Source organism: Lissotriton helveticus, chromosome 6 (genome assembly GCF_964261635.1).
Source record: "Lissotriton helveticus chromosome 6, aLisHel1.1, whole genome shotgun sequence".
NCBI classification, from domain to species: Eukaryota; Metazoa; Chordata; class Amphibia; order Caudata; family Salamandridae; genus Lissotriton; species Lissotriton helveticus.
In genome coordinates this window covers 369553743-369579439 of record NC_136067.1, presented here as the reverse complement: position 1 = coordinate 369579439, position 25697 = coordinate 369553743, and the positions used below count along the sequence as shown (strand labels likewise).

The 25697-nt window shown below is 43.5% G+C and overlaps 1 protein-coding gene across 1 annotated transcript in view; it reads right to left on the bottom strand.

Moving 5' to 3' along the window:
- Positions 1-25697, bottom strand: part of NOL10 (nucleolar protein 10) — a 1044486-nt gene that overhangs the window by 284236 nt on the left and 734553 nt on the right. The window contains exons 14-16 of the mRNA XM_078647803.1: positions 6893-7019; positions 2210-2289; positions 1998-2096 (exon numbers count right to left, since the gene is read on the bottom strand). Of these exons, the coding sequence (XP_078503929.1) occupies positions 1998-2096; positions 2210-2289; positions 6893-7019 (306 nt within the window). The remainder of the gene's footprint in view (positions 1-1997; positions 2097-2209; positions 2290-6892; positions 7020-25697) is intronic.

Sequence of the window (25697 nt, the reverse complement as noted above, 5' to 3'; positions counted from 1 at the left end):
ATAAAAGGGACATTCATACATCACATCCTCTGTGTTTTCATGGACGAAGGTGGGTTGTTCCCATCCTCAAAGAGTGGCACTGAACTTTGCCTTTGTCACAGAGATTTACAATCATTTTATAGGTACATTCCACTCATGAACATGTTTCTGTTAGGAGTGTATGGTATTGCATTTACCAGCACTATCTTGTTATGGCCACTATTTCTAGGCTGCAGGAGCACTTCTTCTGTAAAGAACAACAGTAAAATACTCCTCTCAAATCCAAACACGAAATGTGAATAATAGCATGAATGCATGAACTGTAATAACAGAAAGGTTTTCACTTAACCACAGTTGTCTTCAATTAATTCTGATAATGTACCATACTCACAGACATTCTCTCTAATTTCCATGAGAATATTATATTCCTAATTAGAGTGTCTATGGTATTGGATTGTGGTATACATAAACCTTCATGTGCTCTACACTGCATGATATCAGTGCTAGAGTTATTAATAACCACTACCACAAACTTCTTCTTTCGTGCACTCCGAACTGTGACAACAATGCCCTTGTACCAACTGACCAAGCCCTCCAACTAATAATGCTGTATATTTGGAGCCAGATCAGAAGCACAATTTATCACCAAACCAGTGGGGCATTCTACACCCCTTATGTTTGGGTATATAGCCACTGGGATTTCTCCAACATTCACCATGGCTGAAAGAACAGTGCTGGTTTGAATGCAGCAGCAGCTCCTCTGTAATGGGGAAGGAGCATTGCCCCACTGCAGATTGGAAAAGAAACCCGATAAAATATTTTACTATCGTTTTATTTTTTCATTGACAGGAGATGTTGCTGAGTCTAGGGCCGGGCTGTCCTCTATGGACAGACAGCAGCCCTGTAAGCACATGTCGGTTTGGCCGGCTGTCTTACGATGGTCATACTGGCATGAGCACTTAGATTTGTCTAACCCAGCTGTATTGTACAGCTGGCTGGGGAAATGGCAGATGCCCTCAGTTCCTTAGTGAGCGCCTAACCAGGCCACTAAGAACAATCCTGGCCCTACCTTCATCGCATGAGAGTAGCGTTTGGATTGGGTGGGGAGTCTGGGACCTGTGCTGGCCCTTGGACGTCTTCCAGGAAGAAAGGAGCACTGAGGAGGCTGGCAAAGGGAGCGGCAGGTAAGTGCTTTTTTAAAATTATAATTTGCCCCGCCCTACCACTTTATTTTTGCAGTAGCCGCCCCCGTTTGAATGTTATCAAATTCAACGTGGTTATGAATTCGATCTACATTTGTTGCATGAATCAAGCCCTATGTGCTTTATTTCCAGTCTTCTCAGCAGTTACACTGCCTGATTTACGTTCTCCCTGCATGAAGGGCCCAAGCCAATTGCTTTTCTTAACACCATGCGCGCTGCGGGTTTTCCCGCTGTGCGCTGACTTTTTTAAAAACCCGCGGTTCATGGCGAGCTCAGCTCGTCATGAGCGTACGAGAGGCGTACCTCATGACGAGCTGAGCTCGTCATGAGCTTCGAAGGGGTTAACTAATGAGGCACTCTGGTTAAATCTTGGGGCGCTTTGATTTATCCTATGTGGTGCAGAAGTGACCGCAAAGGAAAGTAGAGGCGAGAGCCTGATAAAGGACACAAACATCAGTTGTGTTCATTTGTAGACTTCCAAGCAATATTTTACTGAAAAATATTTAATTATGTGGTTGTTCCATCACTCTCACAACAGTGACTTAAATCTGTAGGCATCTCTTTTTTCAAAAGTCTAAGACTGCTGTGGGTGTTGCCAGAGTAAGTTTAAGCATCGCATTTCATCTTTTGGTTTTCCTCAGTTCTCCAGGTTATTAGAGCATTGGCGTGGTCACCAGCCTCCCCAGTACCACTCTCACAGCATCACACATGACGAGCACATAACTCAATGCCGAGCACTCCAGCACAACCAGCTAGAGGACAAATGTCTCAAAAGCGCATGTACACTGGTAATATTTGCCGCATTTGTGATTTCACCTTTATTTGGACCCTCTGTGCACGTGTTTCTTCGATCTTCTGCCTTATCTTTTCTCGTCTGTAATCTTCATAAGCAAACGGATTAACCATTGCCTTCACCTTTAAACACAAACAAGAGGGAAATGTGGATGAGCTGCAGCTTTAAGTTACATCACGTCAGTCATTGCAACACGGTGACAGACCAGGCAGGCTTTATTTGCCTTTTCCCTTACCTTATGATACAATCGTATGTCAATAAAAAAGCCATGCATGTATGCCTTGAGCATGGGCGATCCAATCAGATGAGCCAGTCCTGAAAACAGAAAATACAGCTTAAGCAGGGATTCTTTTGTTTGCACTCATGTCCCTTTGCAGTTGAAGGCCCAGTAAGTCATTGCACCGCATTGTGTTACATACGGTTATACAAGAATACCTGAACAGCACTCGAATAACCGAAAAGCTTTTAATTTATACCAATGTTTGAAGAAGGCACAAGAAGTTTAAGTGACAACCAATAACTCAAGAACCAATAAAACGAAAATGCACGAAACGAAACATACTTTCTAAATGCATACTTACAGAACATTCGTTGATATGAACATCAATAAAATCAACTTGAGAATAAATATAACACCACCAATAAGTAAAGATATTTTGATTTGCTAAGATTTACCACGTGAAGAAACTCTGTAATCTTAAAATCAGTACAGACGGGTCCCCAACACCTGATGTTCCACTGTGCTGCGTGCTGCAGCCTAAATAAAGAGTGTCCCCAACCGTTTCCTTAAAGTCAAGAAACTAACGAGAAACAGGTAGTGCTAACAGCACAGTCAATATGAGAGTTAATTTTTTTCTTTATTTTATTTTTTTCTTTTGCTGCTGCTGGGCACGCTCCACATAGTTATTATTTATGTTTTTAAATAATATTTCGTCCATGTATTTGAGAGTAGTTCGATCAGTTCCGGAGTGGAACATTCAATTATTTTTCTACTTTCTACCTGTGTTGTCTTAAGGCAATAACACAGAATGCACAGGGCTTGAATGGTTTGGTGCATGAACATACTAGATTATTTAAATCAATCAAAAACAACTTTATTCGGTTTTGCAATAAAAACCATAAAAGTTAAAACATGTACGCACCTCATTAAGAACTGGTACTTAATTTTTTTTTTACAATTTATAACAGTAGCTAAAAATAAATAAATACATAAAATTAAAAGGAGTTTCACAATTCATATCATAAATTAATATACAGTACCAAACACGTAGTCAACGATTTTATGCCTTCTCCCTCTAAAATACTGCTTTCAGATATCCCACAATGAAGAAAATACAATCTGGTTTTAGCATCTGCAAAAACAAGAGAGCTGGGCAGACCTGGTTAAAATTCATCCTCTTTAAAAGGGGGAGCAAAAAGTGTCTTTGTGGTATATCATAAAATTTGCAGATGAACATAAAGTGTAGCAGGTCCTGTGGAGATACTTGATCGCAGCCGAAGGGTGCTAATACCTATCCTCTGCTACACCCTTTAGGAACAGCAAGTAACAGATGAAAAAGATCAAAACGGAACCTGGACAATAAAAAACGCTCATAAGTAGTCAGTGTTCCCAAAAGATATGGCTCAGTTGATGGATCAGTTTTAGGAGTCAGGAATTTGCAGACTCTTGATTTTCTTAGTTCCAGCTCATCTCTTTCTAGCTTCCTGATACAACTGAAAGCTTTCTTAAGCAGTTCCACATCCTCTTTTACTAAAACCGTCGGTTTTAAAAAGAGATCAGGGCGGCCGAACTCTGAAAGACAACCACCAATGTATTTCAACCATGGGATTCGAAGCATATGGTCAAGGCTCATACAGTCCGTTATAATTTGTTGAGTGAGCTCTAGTTCCTTGTTTAGCCAGCACTTGAGCCAAAACACTAGAGGACGCAGTGCCAATATATCACATAAGAATTGAACCCCAAATTCCTCATGGACTCCCAGGTTGGATAAACATTTTGGCACACAAAGCAGGCGTTTTAAGAAGTTATTCTCAACCACCTGCAATGCGTCTGTGGTGGTGTATCCCCTAATCTCGCTGCCATAACAGTGAGTTGCTACCCCTTTGGCCTGATAGATTTTCAGCAAAGCTGCAATTGAGCGCGTGCCCATCTTGGCGGCAAAGTTGAAAATAGCTGTGGTTATTCGTGTAAACTCCCCTTTTTTCTTCTGTATGAGGGGTCCCCACTTTAATCGGTCGTCCAACAGAACCCCCAGGTATTGAAATACTGTTGTCAGGGGGACCCTCTCTGGGCCCACCACGAAAGAATACTTTTTCGTGGGCCGAGCCCCTACCTGCATTATAAAAGATTTGGCATTGTTCATAGCCAGGTCTCGGGTCCCCATAAAGGTCACAAAAGAATCCAATAAGGATTGCTAATCAAAGACTGAGTATTTTCTATTGCAAAAACATTTTTCCAAAATAATTATACATATTGAGATAGGCAATATTCATTTTTCTGAAGTAGAACTGGAACTGCCGCTCTGAAAGGAAGCCCCAAGAAAGGAAAGAGTGAGTGGAAGAAACTGTTCTTTCAATTCCATTGCCTTAAGCGATGCAAAACTAATAATCAAAACTAGAGCAACCATACAAAATCTCATACAGGATAATATAAACTCCATTCAAAATCTTGCATTAAGGCCTAATTGAAAGATAATTGCATCACTCATGCTGCATTAAAAAAAGATTTAAAAAAATTGAAAGAACTATTGCAAATGGAAACTGGTTGTAGGCAAAATAGTTCAGCTGAAAAGTGCTAATGCAAAATGGAAAACATGAACTCAATAGTTCGTACCAATTGTTTTAGTGCAAAGACCAATCAGATGATAAAGTCATCAAAAAGGTCAATTGCATGCATCTGTGTAATGACAAAGGGAAGTGAGAGATGCTATAGACGGCTCAGGAGGGAGTGGGCAGGGCAGAGCTGCCAAAAACCATGGTTAGGTGGGCCACAGAAAGGACTATCTCCTACAGGCACCATCACCCTCGCGATTAGCTGGCTTGGAGTGAGAGAAGAACAGGACTATAGACAGGCTGGGACTGAAGGAGCAGGATTGCACTGCTTTGCCACCTTCGTCTCACACTGTCAATGGGCCGGGATTGAGGGGGCAAACAAAGCTACATGGAATTTTCCATTCCAATCCATAGACAGTGCTGAACTGACCATATTCAACCACAAGGAAGCAGAATAGGACTAATTGGAAGAAGAAGAAGGGGTCCTGCATCTTCAATCTGCTGCCAGTGCCATCGCATATCAGTAGTGATATTACTGAGAGGTAGTCGAATGAAGTAGCACTGTTGCTTCAGCTTAAAGCAAACACTATGCTTTCCCCACTTCCACCAGGGTGACCTGTTTGCTGTATCCAATATCCGCTCAATTCCAGTGATCCTGAACGTGCGCCTAAGTCCCAGTCACTGCAAACTCATACTCTTCAATAGCACTTCAACTTTTGAATGTGCTTTTTTAAAAAAGATTAAAAATTCATATCTCCAGTCCTTGTGAAAACATTGAATCCTTTTGGTGTCTTTTTGGCATTAAATGTTCCTCTGTTTTCCTAGATTCGTTGGGGAATTTAACTGTGGTGTTTTCTTGACTTTAAAAGTGTTGCTAATGCTTGAACTTAATATACAAAAGGACGGTGCACCAGAGAAGAATATCCAAGAGATCCAATAAGTATTAAACAATTCCTTTATTCAGTTCCAATTAAAACAAACTCCTCAGCCAACGCGTTTCGTTCACAAGGAACTTCGTCAGGGCTATTTTATAAGAGAGAATTCACTGGACCTGTATCCGTTCTTAAAATCTGATAGCAAGTAAGTGAAAGACCGCTTCACAATAGGCCAATATGTTGAATGGCCAATACCTAAAATATGTATGGGCAGTACTCTGAATTTCGAACCGACAACAATTAAGGATCCCGCCGTATGATAGCTTTGGGAGAGTTTCAAGTCGCAGTCACCAGTTCGTATCACTGGTAGTGCAGTAAATCGAAAGGTCGTGACCTTTCGATTTACTGCACTACCAGTGATCATACAGCGAGATCCTTAATTGTTGTCAGTTCGAAATTCAGAGTACTGCCCACACATATTTTAGATATTGGCCATTCAACATATTGGCCTATTGTGAAGCGGTCTTTCACTTACTTCCTATCAGATTTTAAGAACGGATACAGGTCCAGTGAATTCCCTCTTATAAAATAGCCCTGACGAAGTTCCTTGTGAACGAAACGCGTTGGCTGAGGAGTTTGTTTTAATTGGAACTGAATAAAGGATTGGATCTCTTGGATATTCTTCTCTGGTGCACCGTCCTTTTGTATATGAACTTAGGGATCTGCGTTGCAGGAGTGTTGGTGCGGCACACTCTGGACGTATTGTGCACAGGACATGAACACGTATACCATACTCTGAAAGTACTTGTGCATAACCTTGGTCAGCGGTTCTTGTTCTTTTGTAATTGCTTGAACTTAACATGCATTTCTCTGCAGAACTGTGCCTACTGCTAGTACCAACGCTGAGCAAATGTTGTCGAATCAATGAGTTTAAGCCTAACACTAAATTGTGTTTTTTGAGGTGGTAGAAGTAGTGTCCACTTTCCAAATTAATAATCCAATTCAAGATAATATTCTTTTCAGTTCACTTACACACCTGTCTGTCAGCATGCAAGAGAAGGTAAATTCATTTGAATTCCACTGAAGAAGTTGGAAAACAGTTTATGTCCATGTTGCATTAAAAAAATAGACAGGTGGAGAGAGTTCGAAGAGGCCGTATGAGACCAGCATTGGCATTATGGTGCATAAACATTCACAAAACTACAACAGATTTGCAATCATAAATGGCAGATGGAAAAGATGAAAACAAATTATACATGTCAAAGGCTTACCTAAGTTTTCCAGGTCTTTTCTAGTTACAAATTTATAATCGTCGTAGACTGTACTCTCAGGATTCTCCTCCAACTCCTCAGTCAAGTTGTCTAAGAATGAACACCATCTTGGAGCAGGACCCAAAGCCTGTGAACACATGGAAGTAACAATCGATTCAAGAGAAGATAAAACATCAAATAGAAGCTCTTTTTTTAATTAGTTGTAACATGTAAAAATAAATAGTACCTAATGGGAAATTCAGTATTCTAGTTTAACAGATGAACAAAACAACACATATACGTTGTTGTCAGTGTCCTTGTGATTAACATATATCTTGGAAAACGAAGACATTTTTAAGAGAATGGAAAAAAAAATCTGATAATACCAAATCCGAAAAGAAAGGGTGATGTAAGTTGAAGGCAGCACTGGTGTGTCCTTTTTGATCACGGGGATAGAAAGCCTTGCAAAAAATCGTTTCGATTGATAAACGGGGAACAAATACTCTTTGGACTTATGCATTCTTGGCAGCTTATGCCAGGCAAAAGATAAAATAAAATGTACCTTCTGACTCGTCTATAAAATTATAACTTGTGATCAAGTGCATTGATGGTAAATCTTCATTTTAAGGCACTTCACATAGACAGGTATTTTGCAAGTATAAAGCCTGCATGCAATCTAAGCAAGTAGTAAGGAAAATGCAGATTTTACAACTCTGGGACTAAACCTGTCAAAACTGTCGGAATAAGCACAATTCACTCTCTTTAACACTTCCTCCACACCCCAGAACCAAAGGCAACCTTTTTTCTATTAGTATCCCCATCACAGACTGAGTACTAAAGATGGAGGTACAAGTGCCCGACTGTCTCATAATGACCCTGCAAATGAGACTAAAGAGACTGTTCTTTGACCTCTAGGAAACATTATGAAAAGGTGATGCACTATACAGGGAAAATCAGTAGTGGCCAATATAGGTCAACTTCAAATACTCCACACGTCACAGCAGTAAAACAAGGTAAAAGAAGAGAGTTTGGTGGTGTTCCTCTTCATTAGCTGAAATAAACCAGCTTGAGACAAAGATGTACAGTGTAACACCTCAAATAACACCATATTTGAATTCCTATGAAAATCAAAGTGCCAGCAACCCTACGAAGAAATTTCAGGGCAGTAATCATTGTGACATTTAGTCCTACTGAATATAGGTGAGAGACCTATATATGGGAATACACGGAAGCCAGAGGTTTGGCCCCCCTTTCAAAGATCTCAGCTATCTTACGACTGTCAGATACTGGCCCACAAAGTATTTTTCAGCTGGAGAGATTGTGCATATTTCATAATTTATTAAGTCATATAAAAGGCATTTGAAAGAGAGCAAACAGGAAACTGGTAGACTGTTCACAACAATATCGCCAAGATCTGCATGTTTTCTATGGCATTAGGCAGAACATCAAACAAATCAAGGAAATGTATTGCTTCCTATTGTTGGGGGCTCAGCCTACCTAATGAAACTTGACAGAGGGAAGAGGGACAGTTCAACTGGCAACTGAACAAGCTTTGAAAACAACAGTTGATTTGGCCTGGCCAGGATCGCCAGAATTACATGTTCTCAATGGCATTCTGTCTAATGGTGTTCTAATATTTCAAAGGGAGAAAACAGTAAACAGTAAGGCCTAGGAAAAAAGCATCTGAGTACTGTTCGATCTCCAAATAAAGATGATTGGCAGCTGAGCACTTTACATATCCGTGTAACCGCCCGTACACGGGCCATGTGGATGAGCAGGGATTATCAAGAGCTGTCGAAAAGAACAGCTTCCTTCTTCACCTATCTGCTTCCGGGCAACAGTGGGTTCTATGCAGCTTGTTGTTTCTATTCTAGTAAAGACACATCTGGTTGCTGCTAACTTCTGACGGAGTATAAAACTCAGTCAAAGTTTCGCTTTAGCTGCCGAGTCTATTCTGATAACCAATCCTTTCGGGGATAACAGCACACACTCCTAGCTGTGAAAAAATCCACTTATTCGTGAAGCATCAAAAGAAGGTGGTCTTTTCCTTCTATATCTCATTAACTGCCCTGACCATCTGGTGTACTTCAGTCGGTAAAGGTGAATAAAGATCGTGTCCTCATCCTTAGGGAATAACTCCCTGCATGGCATACTTCTTTATTTCTTTATTTTGGTAGACATTTTTCACCATAAAGACATTATAAATTTCATTAAAACAGTTAAAATAAAATTGTACTTTACAAATTCATACAGTCCATTACATGGAATTTCATCACATTACGATATATTGTGGTCACTGAACAGCCTTGATACATTTTCTCCTCAAAAGCCACACAGCACCTAGGTACTTAGCTACTGTAAATACAATGTGGTCCGACAGGTCTGTTTTAAGAACTCTAAAAGCGGCCAAACACTCCACAAATCCCAGGTTCCTACATAAAGGGACAATCCATTTCTTACGTATCTCATGATATACTGGACAGAAAAAGATTATATGCAGCTCAGACTCATCGGCCAATTTGCATGCTGGACATACACTATTTGCATTTTCACTCCACTTACTTGTAAATGCACGGAGTGGGAGAGACCCATGTCTCCATTGTAAGTAGAGTTTCCTAAGCAAGGAGGGATATAAATTATCTAACGCTGGCTCGAAGCTATAAATATCCTTAATGCGTAGAAATCCCTCTGTTAGTGTCCCATGGTTTTGGCGGCGGTACAGTGCCGTCAATTTGCTATCCTGATATACCTTTGCCAATGTCTTTTTGGGGAAAAGTGGACAATTGGATAGGGGGTCAGACCACAGTTTCAGAAGACCCAAACCCTCCAACTCAGTTTTAATAAATTTCAGCCATTTAATTTCCCCCGCATTGGGCATTGCAAGCACCTCCTGGAGACCTTGTCTATAGCTGATCAGTTCCGGGACTGACCATAACCTACGCCAGTATGACAGCGGTCGGAAAGCCAGTTCCTCATCAAGGGGTCGTATTCCAAGATCTAGCCTTAGGGGGACAAGAGGCGTACTAGGGGGAAGGGCTACAATCCTCCGAATAAACTTGTTCTCCTCTTTCAACAAATCCTGAGAGACTGCATGGCATACACATAGCCTCTGGGTGAATGCCCTATACCTTTCCAAAGTAAATGATTGCCACTGCCAGAAAATAACAAGCATTGGCATAGCCAATAGGTCTCACTTTTGGGACCTTACAAGTAGTTATGCAGCACAATATCCTTGGTGCAACAACATCAACTGTTGCATGGCTAAACACTTACAAGGTCCCAAAAGCGAGACCTATTGGCTATGACAATGCTTGCTCTTCATTTAGCCTCTTCATAGAGTGCCGCAACACCAAGCACTGGCTTGCAGACCACTTTACAGAAAGTAGCACAGAAATAACAGAACAAGCCAAAAGAAAAAAAAAGGCCTAAGAACAATAGTTTGGGCCAAGAAAGATATTGCTATGTTAGTAGTGGAGGATATTGCATTAACATGCTAATGCAGCGCGTGTGAGGTGTTTACATGTTCCACCCGCTCCGGCACACAGCTGGACTCGTTGAGCGAAGACATGCAGCTGGGTTACAACAGTGGCATCATCTGCTCGGCTCAGAAGCGGTGGCTCCGCGAGTGGAGGGCAGGTGGGCAGTGCCAGGCGGTCAAGCTCATGCTAGACTGCAGGCCTGGGTAGAATGAGGCAGAGGTGGGCAGTGCTAGGAGGCCCAGATGCTAGACTGCACCTCTCGATACAATGAGGCAGAGGTGGGCAACGCCAGGCAGTCAGGCTCACGCTAGACTGCAGACATTGTAGAATGAGGCAGAGGTGGGTAGTGCCGGCGGCCAGGATGTTGGAAGGCAGACCTGGTAGAATGAGGCAAAGGTGGGCAGTGCCAGGCTGCCAGGCTCACGCTAGACTGCAGGCCTGGGTAGAGCAATGGGACAGAGCTGGGCAGGCGAGCAGTGCCAGACAATAAGGCTGATGCTACACTGCACCGCTGGTAGAAGAGGCAGATCTGGGCAGTGGAAGGAAATAAGGCTTACACCAGACTGCATCTTTAGGCAGAGTTATGTAGGTGGGCAGTATCAGACAATCAGAAGAGTGGGGCAGAGCTGGGCTGATGGGCAGTGGCCGGCAAGGAGGTTACGGTAGACTGCAGCCCAAGGTACAAGAATGGGGCAGAGGCGGACAGTGGAAGGCAACAGGCTCTGGGTAGAATGAGGCAGAGTTGGGCAGGTGTGCAGTGGCAGGCACTATATACCTCCATACGAAGGTTACCCAGGACAGAGTATTCATGCTTCTGCTTTATCTTCGCCAGAGTGACGTTCTCACTTGTGTTATCAGGTGCTCCTCAGCCAGCTCACTAGTGAAAGCACTAGTGCACACAGCTCAATAATACATTCCGGTCCTTCCGTATTTAGAAACCGCTTCGCTGTTTGAAGTCTACCTTCCGCCACAAACTAGCGACACAAGGTGCACACATGGACTTCTGGGACGAGCCACCCTAAGACAAAGCGCGAAGACGCAGTCACGCTTCCACCACTGACCCGCGGTGTGATCGTGGGCAACTGGTGCCTGCACACTTAGCGTAGCCGGGATTAAGGGCGGGGATCCTAACGAAACAGTAATTAACTTTGTTACCACCCCACACCTAAGGCCGATAACGTTGTATAGAGCAGGCGGCCAGGTGCATAAAAGACCACTGCAGCCTCTAGCTGCAAGGTTCCTCAACCATTCTCGAGGGGCTCCACAGCCTAAGGTTAATGAATAACCAGTGGTCGAAGTGGGCGGGGTCGATGGGGCACGGCGTGCCCCTACTTCTTTAGTTTAGTGGAATCCGTTTCACTACTTTTTATTTTTAAGAATGCATCTGAGGAAGGCCGGCTTGGAAAGCGAGGAGGTTCGAGGACGGGCAGGTTGGCAGAGAAGGAAACAGACTGTCTTTTCCTCTTTCCCAAAGAAGACAAGCACAGTGTTCGCTTCTCCTGCTCTTTCTTCCTCTTATTCCCTCTCTTTCTGTCTTGCTCCTCCTCACTTGCCTAAAACCGTGACTTGGAGAAACTCTTCTTACCATCTTTTTCCTCTCCTTTCGTCTATTTATTCCCCTGTGAAATGGATCCAAAAACAGAAAAACACTTTTACTTGAAATGTCCTTCTATTATAAAGTGCAGCCTCGGGACGAAGAGAAATAAAAGGTTTAATATATGAAAAATAACTAAATAAAGCAAGACAGAGTGGTCACAAAGTGGCCAGAACAACACTGTTTTCCCCGGGTGGGGAAGTGCACCATTCCTGGAGGTACGGTAATACCTGGTTGATGGGTGGATTGGAAAACAAAATGTATACCGTGCCTCTGTATTCGCGGAAGGGGTCTTTTTAAACCATACTGCTTACATTTTGTAGGGATATATAAGTAATGGACATTGAAATAGGTCCCCTCTGGGCCCTGTAGCCATGACCTTAACTTTTCACGCAAAAGCATTTACTGATTTCTGAATGAGTGTAAAAGCTCTAAGGTAACTATATTGTTTGTTGTTCCTGCTGACATTTCACATACTTTACCTAATTTTAAATTGCCTACGAGTATTTACTTCTTTCAGGATGTTGTTGCTTTTTTTTTTTCAGGCAGCATAATACTCTTGTCCAGTTCATAATTTGAATTGAGTTGCATCCAGGTTTTTATAGCGGGGCACAATTGAGTTGTAGCTGAACTGAAGGCAGTGTGAGTTTCTCTCAGTGGGGCAGTAAGGTGTTCAGTGTGGGAGAGGATGTTGCACTATGGCCAGAGCTGCCGAATTTGCAATTGGGGAACCAGGTTCAGCCTTCATGACCAGTCCATCAGACCACTCTCCTGAGACAGCACATGCCCATGCTAGACCTTAGAAGGCCTTGCTAGGCCTTAGAAGCCCTAGCGTCTTAGCACCAAGGTGGGTTCTAGTCCCTAGCAGTGGCAAGTGTGGGTTAACCTTGAAGGCCAGTCCACCACAATCCATACTGAAGTTCACCTCCAGTCTTGGGGGAAGGCCTACGAAGTAGCACACCCCAGAGCAGCAGTGACTCTGTCACTAAGGTCACAGGACCATTGAGGCCGGTCCACCTCACCCTTTGGTACCTACATTGGCCTTTTCTCAGCAGTAGTAGTGTAACTCACCAGGGTTCGGCAATGCGGAATTTGCACACACACCAAACTAAGTTTGCAAAATTCAAGGTCCCTCTGCTTCATGCACAAGCACTTTTACATGTTCTACCTGCTTTGAGGCCACCCTAATTATGCAGCAATGGGGGACAAAATTATGCCATAGTGTTGACTAAATTATGCAGCATAAAAAAAGGCTGCAGCGTATTGCGGTATATTTTATGATACCTTATTATTTTGACATTTTTACACATATCAACAGTCTCTGCAAATATTTTGCCTTATTAGCACCAGTTTCACATAAGAATGCAGCAGTGAGAAAAGTGTTGATTAAACCTTTGCAAAGGGCCGTCCACTTCAAAGCAAAACAAATCACATTTTTAGTAACTTTTGATCCGTTTGAGCTGCAAACAATTTATTAGTCAAAATCGTCAGATAATGCAGCAGATAATGTATTATGTGGCAAATAAGGCAGAGCCATAATTATGAGGAAAACTTTTGCAAATTAGGATATTTTGCCATTCATGTTTGAACTGCTCTTGTGGAAAAAGGGAGACGTGCTGAAGATAGAAACTCCATGGCTCAGAGACAAATGGCTTGTGATTCCACTTTTCAGCGTATTTGGGAAATTCTGTGATAGGGAACGTATCCAACTTTGTTAATGTATTTTAATGCCAATAACTCTTGTTAAATAAACATGTGTATCCATTGGTTGAATTAAATGACGCAGAAGCTGTATCTGGTCAGTGAAATGCCAAACAAATACTAACAAGCATTGGCATAGCCAATAGGTCTCGCTTTTGGGACCTTTTAAGTATTTAGTTATGCAGCACGATATCCTTGGTGCAACAACATTAACTATTGCGTGGCTAAACACTTATAAGGTCCCAAAGGCGAGACCTATTGGCTATGCCAATGCTTGTAATGTTTTGTTCTTGGGGGAAACCGGGCTAGTGCCAGGAGGGTCAAGGGTGAGTGGCAGGGAGGTGAGGAGTGAATGCCAGGAGGGACAAGGGTGACTGTCAGGCCATGGGGGTGAAGGTTGAGTGCCAGAGAGGTGAGGACTGAGTGCCAGGGAGATGAGACGTAAGAGTCAGGAGGGTCAAGGTGAGAGTCAGGAGGGTCAAGGGTGAGAGTCAGGAGGGTCAAGGGTGAGAGTCAGGAGGGTCAAGGGTGAGTGCCAGGAAGGTGAAGGGTGAGTGCCAGGAAGGTGAAGGGTGAGTGCCAGGAAGGTGAAGGGTGAGTGCCAGGGGTGAGGGGTAGCTGCCAGGCCAGGGGGGTGAAGGGCAAGTGCCACGGAGGTGAAGGTTGAGTGCCAGGTCAGGGGGATGAAGGGTGAGTGCCAGGGAGATGAAGATTGAGTGCCATGGAGGTGAGATGTAAGAGTCAGGAGGGTCAAAGGTGAGTGCCAGGGAGGGGAAGGGTGAGTGTAAGGGGTGAAGAGTTTCTGCCAGGCCAGGGGGATGAAGGGCTAGTGCCATGGAGGTGAAGGGTGAGTGCCAAGGGAGCAAGTAGTGAATGCCAGGAGGGACATGGGTGAGTGTCAGGGAGGTAAAGGATATGTGCCAGGGAGGGGAAGTATGAGTACCAGGTGGGTGAGTGTCAGCCAGGTGACAGTTGAGTGTCACGGAGAGTCAATGCTGAGTGCCAGAGAGGGAGAAGGGTGAGTGCCAGGTGCGAGGAGTGACTGCCAGGCCTGAGGGGTGAAGGGTGAGTGCCAGGGAGGTGAGGGGTGAGTGACAGACTGCAAACAGTAGTGAGCTAGGGTCTAGAAGGAGGTGCGGAGATCATCACCCGGTGTGTGCCAGGCTGGGAGGCACCAGTGCCAGGCCAGACTTGGGTGGATGCAAGAACCTCTGAAAGGCGGGTTCCAAGTCATTCGTAACCTTAGTGCAGGAGTGGGTGCGCAGGAGAGAGTAACATCTTCAAACAAGAAACTATTCAAAATCCTGAAAACTCTTTATGGTCTTGAAACCTTATGTGGAAAATAATTAGCAAATGAATGGGCTTCCGTAGTGGACTTGCAGCTTGTTACAGCAACTTATTGAGATAAAGTTTGCATTGCAAATAAGCCAAAGTTAACACAATTTGAATTAGTAACTGTAAGATTCGCAATGAACTAGCAACAAGTTGAAAAAGCACCCCAGAATTGAAGACACAACCTCTGTGAAACAAAATGATTAGAATAACTGTTTGCTGTTTAAAACTAAGTCGGGCAGAAATGCAGTTTAGTATTCTTGTTATTGCTTGAAGGAAGGATAAGAAACATGGTTACCTTTGTCTGTACCACTGATATCTATGTGGCTCGGACAAAATGCATAGAGAGGTATGGTTGGCAGGAGACGTGCAGGCTGCTTAAATATTGTAGAGATTGGATTGTCAAGCACTAGGAAACAAGAGTGAATGCTGAATAAAACTAGAAACGCAAACACTTTCACGGCGAACGTGGCCGTGAAAGTGAAACTGATCGCGATCACGTGAAAGTAAAACTGATCGCGATCGCGCTACCTCGCTGAGAGGAGGCTGATAGGCAGTGAGTGGCCAGAGGCGGGTGTGTGTGTGTGTGGTTGTGTGTGTGGTTGTGTGTGTGGTTGGTTGTGTGTGTGTGGTTGTGTGTGTGTGTGTGGTTGTGTGTGTGTGTGATTCTGTGTGTGTGGTTGTGTTTGTGTGTGTGTGGTTGTGTGTGTGTGTGTGGTTGTGTGTGTGTGTGGTTGTGTGGTTGTGTGTGTGGTTGTGTGTGTGTGTGGTTGTGTGTATGTGGTGTGTGTCGTGTGTGGTGTGTGTCGTGTGTGGTTGTGTGTCGTGTGTGGTTGTGTGTCGTGTGTGGTTGTGTGTCGTGTGTGGTTGTGTGTGTGGTTGGGTGTGGTTGGGTATGGTTGTGTGTGGTTGGGTGTGTGTGGTTGGGTGTGTGTGGTTGGGTGTGTGTGGTTGGGTGTGTGGTTGTGTGTGTGTGTGGTTGTGTGTGTGTTGTTGTGTGTGGTTGGTTGTGTGTGTGGTTGGGTGTGTGTGGTTGTGTGTGTGTGTGGTTGGGTGGTTGTGTGTGTGTGTGGTTGTGTGTGGTTGTGTGTGTGTTGTGTTTGTGGTTGGTTGTGTGGTTGTGTGTGTGGTTGTGTGTGTGTGGTTGTGTGTGTGGTTGTGTGTGTGATTGTGTGTGTGGTTGTGTGTGTGGTTGTGTGTGTGGTTGTGTGTGTGGTTGTGTGTGTGGTTGTGCGTGTGGTTGTGTGTGTGGTTGTGTGTGTGTGTGTGTGGTTGTATGTGGGTGGTTTACTGGAGAATCTCATCTCCCTCCATATTCTGTTTCTGTGATGGTACGAGTAAACAAAACAAGATTCATTGTATTCTACTATAAACATTAACACCAGATCAGATGGGAGTCGACCATTCTTTCAACTTACCGGAAATAACATACCACCAGATGCATCAAGCATCCATTTTGCGATTCCTTATTAGCGAAAAATAAGGATTCGCTAATAAGGAATAGCAAAATGCCATGCATGAAGAACTCGCTTAAAAAATAGCGATTTCTTAAAATTCCTTAATTGCGACTCGCAATTTGCGAGTCGCAATTAAGGAATACCTCTCCATTCATAGGCCCATAGGAATGAATGGGAAGACAATCTCAAGTTGCGATTCTCAATTAGAGAATCGCAAATTGAGATTGCAATTTCAAGGGTGCCAGGGTGTCAAAAGGACACCCTGTTGCACCCCTGAAATCTGCATATGGGTACATCTTGCACACACAAATGCCCTAAGAGCATGTCTGTGTGTAAAATGTAACTTTGAAAAATGCACTTTAGTGCATTTTTCAAAGTTTTTGCAAATTACTATGAAGTTCAACTTCATGGTAATTTGTGCCCCCTATTATCGAAATCGCTAATTTTTTTACTTTAATGCATTGCATTTAAGGAATCTCAATTTGAGATTCCTTAAATGCAATAGCAATTTAAGTAATCGCAATTTTGCGATTTCTTAAATTGCGATTTTTACATTTGGGATGATGCATCCCAAATGCAAAAATACCGGTCGCAAAGGGGCAGATTCTGAGAATCTGCCCCTTTGCAAGCGGTTTTTAGCTTGATGCATCTGGGCTTAAATGTTAAGCTTTTGAAACTTGTTCTCTTGCTACAAAACTCTAGCTAATGTTCTATCTAAATCAGTCTGTAAGCTGTTTCTTAAACTGTTCAGAAAACTCTAGCTAATATTCCATCTAATTCAAAGTCTGTAAGCTGTTTCTTAAACTGGTAAGGATTTCACGGCATGAACTTGGAGTATAATTGCTCCTTAATATTTACACTCCTACACTTTTTATTAACCAAAGAAAGTACCCGTTCTCGTTGGTGGAAAATGTTCTAATGTTAAAAAAAAAGCAATGTTTTTCCAGTGAATTTTAACATGCATTTTTTTGTATGATTTTCATTTCCTGAGCGTAATTTGATTAGTAATCTTTTTACCCAGAAATGATTGTTTATTTGTTTCTCCCGTAAAATGCTTTGTGGCTGTGAGTCTGTTATTTTTAAGGTCCACAGAAAAAAGAATGAGACCTTGACTTTTGTTAAAGCAAAAAATTGGCTGGTCGGTCTAATGCAAAGGAAGAGACGGGTTCCTGGCAAGGCTACAGACCTAAAGCCTTGTCATAAAGCAGACATTTTCTATAAACGCAAAACAGGGGGACGAACAGCACGCTGGCACATGTATGGCCTGCTGCCCTGCTCTATGTGAGCCTCTCAGAGCACAGGATAGGAAGAGCAAGTTTAGTAGGAGAGGCCTGAGTGGGCATCACTGCTCTCCGGCTTCTTCAAAGGTGAAATACCGAGGCTGACAAACAACATGTTGGGCCCCCATCTGTACGATTTATCGGAGCATAGGAGACTGTGTCCCACTACTGAGTGACATAATATTGCACGTGTTAAATATTCATGCAGCTGAATGAAGTGTTCCCAGATGCGGCGTTCCCTCGCCAATGGCGAGTTTCACAGGCAAGAATCTCAAATAATATGACAATAAATCACCGTTCTCCCTTTCTGAGCTGAAAAGTCGGCATGCTGTGTCTTCCCCTCTACATAAATTTTGCCAGGAGTGGCTCACCTGGGGAATGGAAGAAACATCTGGGTGTGACATGTGTGTGCACATCACATCTAGTAGTCCAGTTTAGACAGGTTGGAACTGGCAGTGAGCCCCTGCGTAGTTAAACTACACGTGCAGCAATGCTTCATAGTGACTGGAGGGCTCTTGGTGGCAGCGAGAGGTCACTGGTTTTGTGCAGCTCCACACTCGACAATTTAGCCACAATACTTCAACTAACCTGGATTGTACTCTCGCGCCCGTCTGCTTTGGGTGTTACTGAAAGTCGCATTGTTGTTGCAAGTGATTACAGTACCCCAAAATGACGTTCGTTTAATGTGCGACGCTCGCTGGGCAAACTGTGTATATTGCCTACTCTCATTGCATAACAGACTGTAAGCAACTTGGACACCTTGCCTTTCCCTAAAAAGGAAAAAAATAAGTTATAAGGATTCTATTTATACGGAACCTGTCTTTAATGAGAGGAAGTGCCAGGAATAGGTCTTGGTGACACATCTGGATGTCAGGGCTCCCTGCTCCACAACCTGAATCATCTGAAGCTCAGTGGCGTTGCGCGCTCCGCCGCCCTCGCGAGGCGCGCACAATGACGTGCCACGGCATTCTTAGCCCAGCACGAAGTGCAGCCTTTACTTGACACTGTAATGACGCTCGACAGAGTATGGAGGCAAAAGTGGCTAGAGGAATGGCAAACAAAGCATCGTTATTGGTTTGTGCTTTGTTTCGAATTCTATCAGTGTAAAAAAACATAAGAGAACACAATTTTGCATCAAGCTCGAAATACATTGCTTGTTAAACCAGCGGTGACGGTGGAGAGAGGTGTGGAGCGGGGGCAGCAAGACAGAGACATGCTGGGTGGGAGGAGAAAGGGAGCGAGTGAAAGCACGACAATTGTTGTGCATTTGAAGCTCTCGGCATGGCGGGGGAGCGCATTCCTTTGAAGCCTGATGCGGGGGGGGGGGATGCGGATTCCTTTGAAGTCTGATGCCGAGGCTGGCTGGCTATGTGCACGCGACTGGCTCACATGAACTGTACGCGATCCGCAGTTGGGTAGACTTTTCGGAAGCCTCACTATAAATCTCGCCTATCATCCCTACGGGATAGAATAGTCGAGACCTAAAAAGCCGGTAAAATGAAGAGGGGGGGCTTCTTTATATAGGGGGTGTGGCCACACCACTACCCTCTCCTCACCAGTCCAATCCACATTAACCTATCCAGAAGAGATGAAACAGAGACATGAAATGGCCTATGCCAGAAAAAAGGAGGCTCTAGGGAACGAACTGACTTGGGATATCCCTATACAAAGATCTTACTCATGCCAGAGTGAGCACAAAAAGTCATGAATCTAGCAGGAGGTATGATGTCTCGGTTTTCTACACTTCAGGCAAGAGCGTGTTGTGCGTTCTGGGAGGTGATATCTAGGGTGGACGGAACAAAAAGGGGAAGAAGATAAAAATCCAAGTCTGCCAGGAGATGTCTGTCTCCATGTTCGTTTCATCAGGGTGACTAGAACCAAAAACCGACCCAGAGGTAAAATCCCTTGGGATAGGGAACTTTTGCAATCCTCCCTACACCAAGCCATACTAAGCCATGCACCTCGGGAAGAGATGAATTACCCAGACTATAATGTATTGAAGTGACTATTTCCTTATTCCAAAATATATACCATGTGGTAATGTTTGGGAATAATACCTCTTCATAACTAAAATAAAGATTTCCTGAATGCTCCCTGAATGACTGAAATGTGTTGTCCTAATGCATCGTCGACAGCGGTATAAAGAAAGATGAGGCCTCTACTCTGTTCCTCAGCATCTGCTTTAAGTTTGCAAATGAAGATTCTTAAAAGACAAAAATAGTTGTAGCCCCAGTTTCAGGAAAGGCAAGCTCTGTAGCAACCACAAAGGCTCTCCACAGTAGGAAATATTAAGCATTAGGCAGAGCCAAGAGTCTCAATAGGCTGCCAACACAAAGACACAGAAAGACACATTATCTCTCTCTGTATTAAGTGGGGAAAGGATGACATAATCTACAAACATATGTCAGCTACGTCAGTTCATAGCATGGTCTCAGACAGGATTTGATCCAATCTTGCAGTGTTCCTAAAAACATATGCTCTTTCATCTCCAACAAGTTTTATTTCTGAGAATTGCAATGGTTATTGTGGTAGCTTGTGCACGGCAAGGTCACGTAAATGTGTATCAAAAATGTTCATGGTTCTGGAGGCAGCTAACTTTCCCAGTACTTTATCTAATCGTGACAGCAACAAGACTACAGGCAAAACGGGTTTTAGTCTCAGTAATTAATCCAGACCAATGACTAAGTAAACCTAAATCTTGGGTAATTGCATCCTTGTCATAGGTTTGGTTTTAATATAAGTTTATAATTTTGTGAATTTCTTGAAAATGCTGGACAATATTGCCCTTTCGACTACTTGATTTAAATAGCTTGCAGGACAAATAATCAAGTTTCCTTTCCTCTACACAGTGGGGTGCATTCATGTAAAAAAGCATGGGTGGAGACTATCATTTCTGCCTGAGGGTACGTTTAAGTTTTATTTTCCGATTCTCAACCATTTCCAGATGTACATTTGTAAGGCTGCACCAGGCTCAGTTTTCCAAGTATACTATAGGGATACTTTCTCACAGGCTGCTATTTCCCCTGTGCGGAAATACACATTGCGTAACTTTAAGCAAGGGTAACCCTGTGCATATTAGCAAAAAGTTCTTTATTTTCTCTGTGGAAAAAACATAATTCCCCATGGGGAAACCATGTACTCCTCCAAATGTGGGGGTAATCTGCCCCCTTCCCATCCTAGATTAGGAGTTACAGTGAGGGATTTTCTTTTTGAAAATAAAAAAAATAACAATCCTAATACCATGGGATTTGTGTCCCATGACGAGGGTAAACATTTTTATGTTTTTACTGCCCCATGCCACAAGGGTTTTCCTGGTGGTGACAGGCAGTAAAAAAGTCTATGTGTCAACCCGTTTAAATTGGGTGGGCAGACATATAGCCAATTCTATGATGCCCTTTCTCCATAGGAGAAGTTTGGTTCACGGCGGAGCTGGAGTATTCTATGTTCACTCATGGGTGGGTATATTACCTACTGGCGATAGCCAGTAGGTATATATAGTTAGGATTTTTTTCCTATGGGATTTTTGAAAATTCTATGTCGAATAACTTTGGCGTTTGAGGACAGAATTGGCTGAAATTTTCAGGAAAATGGAACATTTTGTTTCTGAGCAGCCCCTGAAAATTTGGGGGGGTTTCGTCAAGGGGGGGCCGAGAAAAAAGGGGGGTCCCAAAACGCATTTTTCCCATTCATTTTTCCATAGGGCGGTTGGACTCACTTTTAGCTCGAACGGCTGAATAGATTTACATGAAACTTGGCAAAATTGTAGATATGGTTTGCCCGACGTGCCTTTGCTATGTCTCAATATATGTGCTCCAGTGGATTTTGAGAAATTAACATTTAAAAAAATATATATATCTGTGACAGCGCTCCGGTTAGCGCCCCGGTTCGCGTACCTGACGCGTAACGGAACTGCGCGAAGCGAAGCTGATTGGCTCTCCGGTGTCTGTCAACATTCTAAACAGTCCGGAGCGGCCGCCATCTTGTCTCTCGGTACGATCGAGAGACAAGATGTGGTGAAAAATGAAAGGGGAAATGAAGGAAAGGGGGCAAGGTAGACCACTCCTGACCCCCTAGGATTGATGAGGGGGATATTAAAGTGCCCCGCGGGGCAAAAAATAATTTTTATTTTTTTTTTGCGATTTTACGCCGTAGAGGCGCGTCCCGGTACGCGAACCGGGCAGCTCACCGGGCAGCTCACCGGGCAGCTAACCGGGCAGCTAACCGGCAGCGTAGCTGTCAACATTGTAAACAGTCCGGAGCGGCCGCCATCTTGTCTCTCGGTAGGTTCGAGAGACAAGATGTGGTGAAAAAAGAAGGGGGAAATGAAGGAAAGGGGGCAAGGTAAACCCCTCCTGACCCCCTAGGATTGATGAGGGGGATATTAAAGTCCCCCGCGATTTTTCGCGGTAGAGGCGCTTCCCGCTACGCGAACCGGGCAGCTAACCGGCAGAGTAACGGGAGTCCGCCATCTTGTGTTTTTGGAGCGTCCGGTTCGCGTACCGGGTAGCGTCCTGGTAAGCGTAACAAGGGGAAAACCAAGAGAAACAGTAAAAAAAAAATTAAGGGAATAGATTTCCAGCAAACTTGGCAAAATTGTAGGGACTGTTTGTTTGATGTGCCTTTGCAAGGCCTCAAGATATGTGCACGTGTGGATTTTGTCTAATTAAGGTTAAAAAAAATATATATATCTGTAAGCGTGCTCCGGCACGCTTACGTTACGGGTTTTGTTTGCGCTGCAGAGCCGATACGTCACGGTTATGCGACGCGTCATGAGGCGTCTCACGTGGCTACGTGATACGTCACGTAATAAAGAATATATTTTACAGCTATAGATATTAGCTTTTAAAAAACCAATGAAATTCACTGAAAAAACCATAGGTTATAGACCATATATAGTTAGGAATTTGCATTTACAAAACCTTGAAAATTCACTGAAAAAACCATAGGTTAGAGACCATATATAGTTAGCTGGACATTTTATTGACATAAAACCAATGAAATTCCATATATAGTTAGTTGCACTAACTATATATCGCGCACCCGCAATCCACTGCTGATGATGTCACATATTACATCATTCATGACATGGTCAGTGACATCACTGATGACATCACTGATGACATCTCAAATGACATCACTGATGACATCACTGATGACATCTCAAATGACATCACTGATGACATCATGACACACCAATACCAGTTACTACATACGCACTCAATGATTCCTACGTCTACACACACATTCACTCATTCACCCATACAATCACTCATACATACAGTCACTCATTATTACAACACTATCATATGCACTCATACACCTATGCAGACACTCACACACTGCCACTCATCCATGGAGTTACTCACACACCTAGTCAGTCCTGTAAAGAATCAATCACACTTCCATTTCCTCATCTATACAGTTAAACACAGAACACCATACTTCAGTGACATCACTGATGACATCTCAAATGACATCTCAAATGACATCACTGATGACATCTCAAATGACATCACTGATGACATCATGACACACCAATACCAGTTACTACATACGCACTCACTGATTCCTACGTCTACACACACATTCACTCATTCACCCATACAATCACTCATACATACAGTCACTCATTATTACAACACTATCATATGCACTCATACACCTAGTCAGTCCTGTGAAGAATCAATCACACTTCGATTTCCTCATCTATACAGTTAAACACAGAACACCATACTTTTCACACATATACTAACACATACTTACTCTCTTATACAATCACTGATACAAGTACACATTGATATGCACAGAGTCACACACCTCCCAGCCAGCCACACACACACTCAGTCTTCCATACATCCACTCATTCTTCAATATGTAAAACATATTTAAACTTTACAAAAACACACAGACACTAGAAGATGTCATCAGTGATGTCATTTGAGATGTCATCAGTGATGTCATCAGTGATGTCACTGACCATGTCATGAATGATGTAATATGTGACATCATCAGCAGTTGATTGCGGGTGCGCGATATATAGTTAGTGCAACTAACTATATATGGAATTTCATTGGTTTTATGTCAATAAAATGTCCAGCTAACTATATATGGTCTCTAACCTATGGTTTTTTCAGTGAATTTTCAAGGTTTTGTAAATGCAAATTCCTAACTATATATGGTCTATAACCTTTGGGTTTTTTCAGTGAATATATATATATCTATCATCATCCGAATCATTGACATTCAGCAGCATGATGTTTACAAGTTCGTATCACATAATTTTAAAACTTGGCAAATACAGATTTATGGTTTTAGCGATGCAAACCTTAAAAGCCAATCTCGTACCAGGATGGATGTGGTTATAATTCAAATGTGCGTTTAACCATTGATATTGCCTGGGACTATGTTCTTTTCAGCTATATTGAATATTGTATAATGCAATGTATTGTATCAGTCCATATCTTACTGCAACAATGCTGGCATTTAGCTGTATTGTAACTAGTTAAGTAGCATTTTGGTTTGCACGCTGACAGCATACATTATAGTATGCTTTCTATGTCCACTTAATGATCCAATGGGAATGGCTATTTAATTTGTTTGTATTCTGGTGCGAAACCAGACTGACGAAGGCTTCCTGAAAGCCGAAACGCGTATCTTTTACCTCTGGGATTGAGAGCAACCTTTCTCAATAAATCTATCCTGAATTTTAACACCTCGAGTCCGTGCCTTCTGCCATGAATTTTTTGTGGGAGCTAGATTTGTGTGGTTTATATATATATCCATGCTAATATTATAAATAGAGAGCTCAAACCTTTGAGGCGGGTAATCTCAGTAACCACAGCACCAATCACAACACCCAATACAGCGTTGGAAAGGGCAGTTGCAGCAGAAGGACATAGGCTATGCAGACGGCCACCATAATTTTTTTTTTTTGCAGAGTTTTATATAGCGCGAACTTGACCCCAACTGAATCAGGTATCAGAGCGCTTTACATAGCACCAGTTACGTTACATGAGGACACACATTCATTTTTGTTAGGCATGGGGAGATTAAGTGATTTGCCCGGAATCACAGGATGTTTGGTGTCGTTACCAAGACTAGAACCCAGATCCCCAGGTCCGAGGTCGAGCGCCTAAGCCATTAGGCCAACTCCTCTATACATTTAAAAGGTAAAAGAACCATGCCAGCAAAGTAGTCCCTTGTGGGCGTTTCTGCGTTGTGCTGTGGGCGTGGGCTGGGGGCATGACTAACGCTGGGGGCGTGTGGTACGGCCATCACATCGTGGGCTGTGGGCGTGTGCTGGGGGCGGGACAAATGCTGGGGGCGTGTGTCTGCCCTTCATGCCATGTGAGTCGTACATACAAGCGCCAATTACGTTGCTGAGCAGCATCAAGGGCCATGCTGGGGCGTGACACGCTGGGGGCATGAGAAACGCTGGGGGTGTGTGTCCGGCCTTCATGCCATGTGAACGCAATTGCGCCACATCACGGGGCACACTGGTGGCGTGAGAAACACTGGGGGCGTGTGCTACGTTCCGCCCTTCATGCCATGTGGGTCGTACATTAATCAGAAGATCGTCTGCTGTGGCCGTGTGCTGGGGGCGTGACAAACGCGTTCACCTGGAGGCCTGGTAAGTAACATTACTGCAGCCTCTCTTGCGCGCTGTTACTGAACTCTCTCATTCAACGAAATTACACGCGCCTGCTACCATCAACCAGGGCTCAAGCCGGGCTCAGGCGGCGGATCAGTACACTAATTACACGCGCCTGATAACATCAACCAGGGCTGCAGGTGGGCCTCAAGCGGGGGAACACGCGCCTGCTAACATCAAACAGGCCTGCATCTGGGCCTCAAGCGGGGGAGCACGCAAATGAGCGTGTCTGCGGGGACAATTATTGCAGCCTCTCCTACTCGCTGTCACTCAACTCTCTCATTAAACAGATTTACCCGCGGCTGATAACTCTCTCATTCAACGACATTACA